Here is an 11,420-nt window from a genome sequence, read left to right as displayed (position 1 = left end):
GGGAATGTCAGAGGTCGAGTGCAAGGATGACCATCTTCGTTTTTCCTGTGATAAATAAAATTTGAACATGCTTTTTGAACATGCCTGTATCCCATCATTGGAATAGCGACAATCGTGAAAGGCATAAAACGAAACGATGCAAATAAACTCTCGGGTGAGGAAATTAAACGAATTTATCCCATGCAGGCGATTGGAACGGTGGATAAAACACGTAGCAGCCTCTCCGTATCGTGTCCGATCTTTCCATGTAGTTATAGTTGATGCCTCGGCTACCGAATTCCTTCGGCCGAAAGTGCACCAAGAGGCGAACGGTGGCGCGTCGTTGCCCGTGCCGTTGGCAGCATATAAACACGCCTGGAGGAAGCGAAACGTCCCGATATCGCCCCGTCTCTCTCAGTTCTCAACGCCCCGCCAAATGGCAATTAAGTGCGCCGTGAAATAAATCAGGATCCAAGGCGCTCGGCGCTTTCAACGTGACGTAGGATCACCACCACCAGTAGAAACCTCGCTGCACACTGCTATATAGCGCTTCTTGGGATGATTGTACGGTAGTATAACAGTATCAGTGATAGTGGAATAGTAGCAGTGATTCATTGTCGCTAATACGTAGAATCATCACCCATTGACCTGGCCTCATGATGCTTTTGAACCTCCGTCGAATGACACCTGCTGTACCTAATGGTATACCTGACCCCGGCAAAAGACTTCCATGGTTCTCTGAAATTAGTCAAGTATCCAATTATCGGTTAAATCGCCTTCAATTGTCAGCTCGGTGCGTTATATTCATCCTCCACACATTTCGATCCTGATATGGACTGACTGGATCTATTAACACTAGAGTCTGAACAGATAGTCAAGAATTTTCATTTGCCACAAGCTTGTACCGCGAAAACGTGCAAGTTATCAAAAACGAGAGTGATCTTAACGATGACTTGTTCTAAGGAATATACTCACCCCCTTTCAACTTTAACTTCCGTACGAATTCCAACAAATGTTTGATTTTTTATTGCATTATTGCATATGATACGGATCTGTGTGAAAAATTGACGTGCAATGTTTTATGTATATACAGATACACATTCGGACTCGATATCATCCACGTCTTAGTGTTAATCTATCTATCGTTTCATTAATGGCAGTAAATATACGGATAACAATTCGAATGACGCCATTCATTAATTCGTCGATCAATTTTCATCATGCTATAATACACGCTATATCCGGGTATTAAGTAGTAAAAAATTATCGGAAAAGGTATCCACCTAATTGTCAGTTAAACTCTAACAACGGTCGATAACATTTGGAATTCATTGCCACTGCGGCCGTTCAACCGACGCTAATTGGAAGGAAAATTTGCAATGATTATGTAGTCCTAAGTTCGTCAGTTGCTCGTATCTGCAGTCTGGTAGTGCAGTATTATCGTCGACGTCGTTATCGGCATGCCAATAAAGACCTCGCTAGGTTCTGGATATTCTCAAATGTAACCGGTGACGATTAGCTGGCTGGCATGTGATAGGTCTTCAGTTTCACGTGTAGTTTAGGTTTCGATTTCTGAAGCCTGCGGCACTCTCTTAATTTGAATCAATGAAAATTCACTGATTTCCAGTGTATATACACTTCCAGTGGTATACTTATAACTGATTCACATTTAGAGAGCTGGCACATCGATCGTGCTTGCTGGGCTACGAGCATGTGTGAACGGTGTTTGCTGTGATAAGAGGAGCATTGCTCAACTTTTGACCTTTGCTTAGCCTCTCCGAACCCAGTAAATAAAATGCCAGATAATTGACTAAACACGTTTCCTGTAAAATACGTACCTAGTTTTCTGAATGCGATTTGGGTTGACTGACACCTAAGTAAAAATGTGTCATCGTTCCACGCATCCGAATGCTTCTACGCCTGAAATCACACTTTGCCAAGCGTTCGGTATAAAGTTACGTTTCCTGCTGACAATCAGTGTAATTAGGCAGTTAACTCGAAACTCTCGTTCTTCATAAACACCATGCTTCCGAGTATTCTGCGTAAAGTTTTCAAATCGTATAAACAATCGCTCGATATTATCATTACGTTAGATTAGTTTTCACAGGTTTACTTGTTGAGTTATCGGAAAAAGTATTTCCCGAGGGTGAATCTTCATAGCTAAAGTTGTTGACCTAGTGCCGTGTAGTTTTTCGAAAACAACTACGCGGTGGAAAATGCCGATCTTAATCCGTTGATGGTGTAGAATTTTTGTTGGACATGTAGAGGGAAATGATAAAAATCAAAATCCATTTCCATTCCACGTGGTATGAAGATAAACGGATTAAGGAGGGCGGAATGCAGCGTGTTTCGAATATCCGAAATTCCGAAGAGGATTCGAAAACAAGCAATTAATCTCCTCTCATTCTCTTCTTCTTACTATTGCGCTCTCCTTTTCACCCCCGTCATCACTTCTCACCCATTTCTCAGGGCGAGACGCAAAGAGGTTTATAATAACGTCGCATTCCAGTGAAAAGGAACTCTCGAGCAGCGACGAAGTCGGGTGTGCTTGTCTGTTTGAAAAAAATGTGCCGGCTCAACAGGCTTTTTTTTCTTTCAATGCTCAGAGAAGTCCATTAAAAATTCACAATAATTCGCGTTGCTGTGTTTTTACAAAAGGAATATATAAAGTAAAAAGCTGGCACAAAATTGGATGGATCGTTTTTGCAAATATCACACGTGGGGTGCAAATCCTTTTATCGCGGGTGAGCCGCAGGAGGTTCAGTGACATATGGTCGCCTATAGTCACCGTATCGCGATCTAATTATGCTTTCCATTGTTTGAATTATCAAATGGCAAAAATCTTTTAATATGCTTTAATATGCGCATTCCCGCAGTCAAATTTCCCATTCGACGAATTTTCGCGTTGATTCGAAAACGATAACTTTTCATATAAAAAAAAAGACAAGAAAAATAACAAGAACGACAACGAAACCAAAAAAAGAAAGAAAGAAAGAAAAACAGAGAAACGTACCATTCTCCACGCATGATTAATAGTTACACCGTGCGCGTAACTTGGCATAGGTATCTACCGTATGGGGATCGCGGGGAATTTACGTCGATAATATAAAGAATGTGTCATTGTATACGCATGTAAAGAGTTTACAAGTTCGGCGATGGAGATAGAGAGATGAATGTATGGCGTAAAATCTAAAAAAAATTTAATAAACTGGACGGAGTGGTCTGTCGACGGCTGTTATCCCGGTTATCGGAGAACCGTAACTAACCATCCTCCGAGGCATGTATACGCATTAACGTCTGTCTGCAAGTGAATAGGATGCTGGTGTTGCTGCTGCTGCTGCTGGTACGTGCAGCCCGAGTGTGTATAACGGTGTAATATATGGAGGATCGGTGTGTTGGTTAACGAATGCGAGAATGCGGCCTGGCGCCAACGCACACACCACCGGGCACCGATTACCAATCGCCCGACGTCGTCGTCGGTTCGTGCCTCCATTAAACAGCGTGGCTCGTGGCCCGTGGCGACGCTGGCGAACGCGGCGCTCTTCTTGCCGCCGCCGTGGATATCGTCGACCCTGCAGACCCTGGGCCCGTCGCTGATCGTTCGCGATGGCGTCGTCGTGCTCGACGCCTGGACGTCCATCCGTCGTGGTCCCGACCGCTGCCCGACGATCGCCCCGCCGTAATATGTCATGTCGAACGAGTATGTGAGGCGCTCTCCTCGACCCCTGGGGCAGCCGGCAAGCACGCGACTACCGGCCGTGGCGGTAGCGCCAGAAAACGATGAAAAAAAAAGGTGGACTTGACGAATCCGGCAAGCATGCGGGAGATTCCACCTCCGCACCCACCCTTGAAACCATAATTATTTATCGATGCCTCGATCGTCTCGTCGCGTCTCTGGAGCGTCATGCGAATTCGTCCGTCTGATTTTCACGTCGGTGTAAAATTAAGTGAAATAAATTACGGAGATTTACTCGAATTTGGTTAAGAAAATCACCAAAATTTTTACTTTTCTTCTTCGGCTGGGAATTATGACCATGGTGATTGTACTCGCAGATGGATGGGTGTCGAAAAGGGAAAACTCGAAATTCGAACAATTCATCTTTCGTCATTTTATTTTCGCATGTTTGAAATTTCGATATGTCAGCCATTTGAAATATTGACCCTTCCAAGTTTTGACCCTCACCCTCACAGTTGACGTTATTGTGGCCATGTATTCACGAATTCCCTTTAAAGCGAGGACGAAGACGGAATAAAAAATGAATATATATATATATATATATATGCAGCGCTCGTTATACTACTATTTGTTAAAAGATACAGGATCAACGTAATCTTGTTATCGCCTAAGTTTCCAAGTAATTCTTGGCACCATTACTCGGTGATCACTGCAAGTTACTTCGTACAGTCAACTTTGATACGGTTATCTGTGAATGGAAATCGGAAATCTAGCAGATATTCGCAAACTTACTGTTTGCATATGGTCAACTATAGATTTTACTCGTATTTTTTATGCGCACTTGGATCAGTTTTCTTATCGTTAGACTTTGCTGTTTTCTCACGAAAATAAGTAAAATATGATTTAAGATCAGAAAAATTTCGCAGACCTTTGGAATCCTGAAGCATGACAACGATTGTACTAAATGATGGTAGTAAGGAAAAAAAATTAAACTTTGACTATTGAAAACCATATGAAAAGGATAATAAGGGATTTGAAATACCAGATTTTACAATCACACCGAAGGTTTGCGTAGGCCGCGACAACTCTGCGATTATACGATTTTCTACCGCAGTTATGTTTTTGAAGAAAAATCCGTACAAGAATGCGAGCGAACTGAGAAAAACAAGAATTGTGTATACGACTTAACTGAGTTAAGTACTGAGAGACAAGCGGAATCAAGTCAGCTACATCATTACGAGGCTATGGCTATACCGTGCCACGCATAGTCCATCCGCGTACTACCTGCCATGCCTACTTGAGACTTGGGCCACGTCGCGACGCGACTCAATTCAACATAACCCTTGCTTCTTATTACTATCTGTACCCGGCCAACGAACAGTGATCCTCATTTTGTGGTTCAAACAGGTGACGAGTACTTTCCGAAAATTAGGGATTTACTTTTCATCATACTCGAACATTTCGATCTCGTATAGCGGTGATTATTGGTACCCTGTACGAGTCTCACAAGCATAATATGCGTCAATTTTTTTTTTTTTTTTTCTTTTTCTGACATCACAATTTTTATCCTCAAGCTCAATGTCAAGATTGCTTGATTTTATACTTTGTGCGGTCTTTAAATTTTTTATGTATGTTTGTACTTAGATAAGAAGCACGCTATCCGAAATGTAAATATTGTACACGTAAGTACACGATGCAAAAGCCTGGCACTTACTCCACGAGCTTAAGCTTAGTGTGTTATGTGCCATACTGTAATGAATTAATGAAAATAAAAGAATCTTTCCTCCACAATCGAAAGTATGAGATGCTTGAAAGATTTGAGTGAGAAATGTACGCAGTACATTGAAAACTGTTCCTACGGGCAACATGCGCGTTGAATTGAATCGTGTAGTTCAAAAAAATTTAGTGAGAAACTTATAAAGAAACCTATGAAACAAAGATGAAAAAATTACACTAATAGTATAAAATGTGAACTATTTGGATCCTCAAACAAAAATTGCACATTATAGTATGCTCTTATTCACAGTGGAAAATACACATGACTCAAACACTCCGCCACTTTGTGCGTACCTAAATCCTCAAAGCTTTTACGTTTTATAACAAGCATAGGGTGGCTGTGAGAATTTCTTTCACGCTGACACTTACCAGGATCATATTTTCTTGTTATATTATATTTGCGACAGAACGATGTACAGGTACGTACGTACGTATATTATGCTTTGTAATACCTTTTTTAATGTGATACGTCGATATTTACCTATAAAATTACACCTGAAGTTTGTTGAAATATGCATGTGATGATTATAGGATCGTAAGGGAAGAAATTTGAGAAACACTGGTGTTTCGTGTTTACGATGGGATTTAAAGGAGGAACGTCTGTCTTCGTTCAACGTACTTCTTGATTTTTCCCACTTTTGTCAGTCTTATTGTGTTTTTTATAAGCATCTTTTTTGCGTGGATGCCGGGCGCCGGGCGCCGGCCCGCTCTGGGACGCGCCTTACTTCCTGCATATACAAAACTGAAGCAGGCCATTAACATTCTCCTTCGGTCGGTATAATGCTTTAGTTCACTTAACTTCACTTCGTTCCGCCTCGCTCTGTTTCACTTCGTATCCTCCTGGCCATCCGCTTTTACTTATCAGTCTGTTATTATTCTTATCTCGACTGATATTATAATCAGAACTTAATTTCCACTAAATTTATTGCTCGGTCTTTGGGGTTCGTCGTCTGGCAATGAAATTTACGAAGTGTCAATAAATAAGGGTTATACATATATACGAGATCGTTCTTAGTAAGTCGTTTTAAATTAATTTATGAGGAAAAGAAAATTCCTACGAAATCATGGAATTCCCGAAAGTTCTTCAAGGTATAGCCATGCACTCACACATATGTAAACAGAAACGAAAGAGACGGGAAAATTTTATACTCTTACATAAAAATCTTTAATGGGGTTTGCAGAGGAATTAAAATTTCCACCATACATGAAAACAATGACGATACAAATTTCCCCGCATATTTAATTACGAAAACATTACGTCCTCTTCATACTTGAAGATTCCCTGCCGTTGCACCCATAAAACTTTCAAGTCTTTTGATATACTTATCGTTAAGTTAGTCAGTGATATTGCAACACATTCGCTCCACAAATTCAACAGCTGTTAAATGTCAGGTGATATGGTCTGACACGGTTATCACAGCACTTTTAACAATTCATTTTCAAAGATTTGAAGATGATTCGTTAGATGCATTCGAAACTTCGGACCAAAGACATAAATCGTCTTTTTCTTCACCAAGGAAACAATTTATATATCATAAACACACGTTTTCTGTTTTGCAAATAAAAAATTTATCCGCACTTAAACTATTTCATGTATAGATTGGCATTTCATCGAAAATGTCATTTCATATTTACATAAAACTTGTTTTCTGTGACATCTGTTCAGCAATTAAAAGTGTACCTATCGAAAATTGCCGACGTAAAAGGGTAGAATGGCAGCAGAAATGTAGATTATACTTAGTACAAACTTAATCAAATTTTATGTTCCAACGACTAGCGATGCAGGTGACGGAAAAAACGAATGGTACGTTGATCATAGAAACGTAAGATTTACACAGAAATAAAGTTTGTTTCGGTTTTGATTCCAAAAAAATACTGAATCACCGAGAACCCATTAATGAACATTCTACGGCTTTCCGACGTGACCAAGAAGTATGTTTAAAATAAAAATCGGTCAGAGTTGAAAATATATAACATTAATTCATAATAATTCTACGCACAAGCTTACCATTGATTGTGTCAGACCAAATCAATGATAGTCTCGACACTTGACGTACTACGTTTAAACTTTCCCGCCAAAAATTGCCATGAAATTTTTGTAAGTTGTCTTTCCTCTTTCACTGGTGGTGCCATCTCTTGAGTGCATTCAGGGCAAAAGTCTGGTAAGTGTTTGCTGTATGTATTCGCACAGGTTACCGACTAATGGTACATGCATTGTTACAGAAAATTATACAAGGGATTTCACTAGGACAATTGAAATTGAATGTATGTCGTCATAGTCTAGTCATGGTGATTAGCAGAGCTCATTATTCACAAGTGACGTATGTAAAATGTCTGACCACGACGCTGCTGCCCTCTTTCGCGGGTTGGACAAACGAACTGCGTGCCGGACAAGTTACGCCGCGAAGGTTTCGTATCTTGAGTGTTTAACAGAAGTTACTGTTCAATGGTTGGTCGGCACGAGAGAGTAAATTGCATTTTGCAAATGGCAGGCGATAACTTGCGGCACATCAACAACAGGAATAAACACGGTGCTGTGTAATTTTGTTATTAATCCATAACAGTGTTCAGAAGCGATATACCCGATGAGGAAATTGGAAACTCGGGAGTCGTGGGGCGCCGAAAAGCTAGAAGCGCAGCTTGAAGCAGCGCGCGATAACCTCCGAGGTCTCGATCGAAGTATTCAAAAGATTCTCGGACGGGATCCTCCCGATGGCGAAAATCCTCTCCAACCAGCAGCAAGGTACGCCCCCGAGATAAATGTTGATCGAATACTCCCTAATCTTACCTGCTAAAGAATAAAAACTAACGGCAAACGGTAGTTGATCCGATCGATTGTACGCAGAACGACTTGCCGCTTTAGGTTATTCCGACCATTTTTTAGCGTCCTACATTTACATAAACTTCATACTACTTGCCTTTATTTGAGTTAAAATTTTTAATCAGGATTGCCCAGAAACGCCCTGTACAAGAAGATCATCGCAGACGACAGGTTGCTGATTTTGCAGTCCTTCCAAATAATTTAACAGTTTTTAAAAGGCGATGGGTCGCCCCTCCTGGAGAACCAAAGACAGTTTTTAGTCGGCTCAGTGCTCGCATACCCTCAAATGCAGATGATAGCGCCGATGAAGATGACAACACTGCCAAGGTAATTAACAATTACCTTATTTGAACTTGTGACATGTTCGAATCGATTACGTGACTTGACTGAAAAAAAGACAAATTTTATTGCCATATAATTTAAAAATGATCATCTTCCAGAGCCTGAAGCTTTGCAAACTGTTTTTGCTAAAATTTTGACTAAACGCATGTAATACTAATAATGTATAATCATTTTCACACACATGACTGTTCTAAGTGCAAAGTTAATTAAATCTCTATCAAATATTTTAATTGTAACAAATTTATATGTCGATATTTAGCCAGCTGTCTCCTCAAGAGTGATAGCAACACCCAGAGAAATACCTTCGCGCCAAGAGGTTATCAGGCGAGAAAGAGTGGATGAACGAAGTCGTCAGCGAAACAAACGAATGTTTGGAGCCCTCCTCGGTACTTTACAAAAGTTTCGTCAAGAAGAAACTAAACTTAAAGCCAAGGTACTATTACGAATTATTATTCATACATTCCGGTAAAGGAAATATTTAATATTTAAACGGCGATTTCATTACTTGCAAGGATGTCACTCAGTCGTTTCGTTTCAGGAGGATAAGAAAGCAGAAGTCGAGGCTCGAGTAGAGGAGGCTGGCAGACGGGAGAAGGAGGAGCTGAGGCGAGAAAGACAACAGCTATTTCAGTCTCGGAAACGTCAACAGGCTGAAGTTCGTAGTTTAGAAGCTAAACTGGTGCGCAGCCGACAGTTTCAGGAGTGGCGCGCTTCTCAATTACCGCTTACATCATTTATCCGCACGCGTACTCAACCGTCTATCTATTATTTACCAAAACGAAAACATCCGCGCACAGATTCGCTTTTAGCTCTCTCCGCGAAGGAGCTCAATGGTAAGAAATTTTCTTCACTCATGCAGGAATACCCTGAATGGGTAATTTCATAATTCTTCACTAAGTTACATAAAATCTTGTGCTAAGACTGGCTATCTTAACTATTGCAGATGAGATAGAAACGAGGGAAAAAGTTCTGATGGAAGAGCTAGAGCAAATAGAATTTCAAGCAGGACTAGGAAAACACCTTTCCAATGAATCAAACATAGTTTCGGCCGTGCAAGAAGAACCTCCAACACCTATGGAAGAAGGCGAAGAGAATCGAGATCCAAATCATGAAGTCGAAAAAATCGAAAAGGAAGAGGTACAATCTTCAAGTTCTCCCACGTGCGAATCAAAGGAACTAATTTCGCTCCCAATAGATTCAGCTACAGTAGAAGTAGAAGAGGTGCAAGAAACGCAGGAAATGCAAGAAATGCCGGAGGATGCCAATAATGGCTAGCAATAAATAAACTCGCTTACTCGCATGTATATATATGGATATTGTACGTGGTGCCGGTGCCTGAATGGTACAAAAAAAGATTGTTTTCAATTACCTTCGCGACACGAATCAGAATCAGCGCGATTGGAATAAAATCATGTCCATAATCAATGGTTATATTACATAAGTAAGAATCTTTCACAAGTAAAATTTTTCGGTACCGAGGCAACTTATCTATACATTTTAGCCTTGATTTGTCAATTAACGACTTGAAGTTCGTTCTGAAATTCAATAACTAGCTATATTGTTCTAACTATGAATTCCAAGGTTACCACAAACCGATGAGAATTCATGTTTTCTGCGCTACTTCCGTCAACAACTCGACCATCTTGTAATTTTTTTTTTAGCACTAGTGCTCAAAAGTCTATTTCTACGCACTAGTAATTATAAAAACTACACAATATTCTAGGTTTTGACAAAAGATAGCGTAGAAAATAGAGTTTGTAGCATGTGTACATATGGGGACTTATTGACTCGATACTTTCTACTCGTCAGGAAAGCCCTATTTTATGCGCACTTGCCACAAAACTAACTATTTCGTGTTGACCCCTTGAACTGTTGTCCTCAGTGTGTTATTTCTCGTCAGGGAACGTAACGATTCTACGTTTCCATTGCATTGGAATCATTTAAATGGATAAGATATCATCTATTTTACAGCTATCAATTGAGTATATCCCGAAATCCGTTTAGGCGGTTTATACGACCTGTATATTCGACTCACTGTCGATAGCCTGTAAGTTTATACGACTAATAATTACAGTATCTCAAATGAACGGATGTTGCAATTTCAATTACCCGATTATATCAGAAATCAAAATCTACCCTGTTGTTATCATTCCATTCGTAATTTGTTACATTCATAATTTTCCCGCATGTTATGGATTATTTAAGAAATACTGCCTGACGCAGTCGCGGTAACAACGCTGCAGAAAACTACTTTACCTACTTGTTGTCTAACTCCATTCTACCAGACCGTCACCAATGGTAACGCTCACTTGGTACATAGAACAGCATATTTGCATATTTCTCCATGGTCATTCATTAGCTGAATTTATTTTGAATTCACCGTGTGATGTCGCTACTAAATAGTAATCTCATATCTCTACTTAAGTGATTCCCAACACAAATATGGGTACTTGAATGAACATAAAAGGAAAACAGCAATTGCTCATCGGCCAAATCGACTTTTTCAATTCAACCCGAACATAGTTTTTGAACCTTGTAACTCTTCCGCCATTCATGCATTTTTTTCTGTAAATTTATATATATACATATATATATATGAAGAAGATGTGTGAGGAATTCCATTCTAGTGCTCAAGAATTAAGGATAGAGAAAAAGGCAAACAGAGAGACTCTGGGCTCGAAGTAAGAATCCGAAAAAAATAAAGATTTGCTTTTTTTATATTTAAGGCTGATCCACGAACATCCAACATGGAAATTCCAAAAAAAAAAAACTTTTAATGACCACCCTAATATATATATATATATAGATAAAATCGAGCATATTTGA

The 11,420-nt window shown here is 39.9% G+C and overlaps 1 protein-coding gene across 1 annotated transcript; it reads left to right on the top strand.

The window, feature by feature from the left end:
• The first annotated feature begins 7,882 nt into the window (after positions 1–7,882).
• On the top strand, positions 7,883–10,681 carry LOC124405574 (pinin). The gene is made up of 5 exons (XM_046880599.1): positions 7,883–8,174; positions 8,378–8,579; positions 8,854–9,027; positions 9,133–9,427; positions 9,538–10,681. The coding sequence occupies exons 1-5, from the start codon at positions 8,017–8,019 to the stop codon at positions 9,867–9,869; spliced, it is 1,161 nt and encodes a 386-aa protein (XP_046736555.1). The 5' UTR covers positions 7,883–8,016; the 3' UTR covers positions 9,870–10,681.
• Positions 10,682–11,420: the final 739 nt, after the last annotated feature.

This window comes from Diprion similis, chromosome 4 (genome assembly GCF_021155765.1).
Source record: "Diprion similis isolate iyDipSimi1 chromosome 4, iyDipSimi1.1, whole genome shotgun sequence".
NCBI classification, from domain to species: domain Eukaryota; kingdom Metazoa; phylum Arthropoda; class Insecta; order Hymenoptera; family Diprionidae; genus Diprion; species Diprion similis.
The sequence above is the reverse complement of the archived record's forward strand: the minus strand, read 5'-3'. Positions and strand labels throughout refer to the sequence as shown.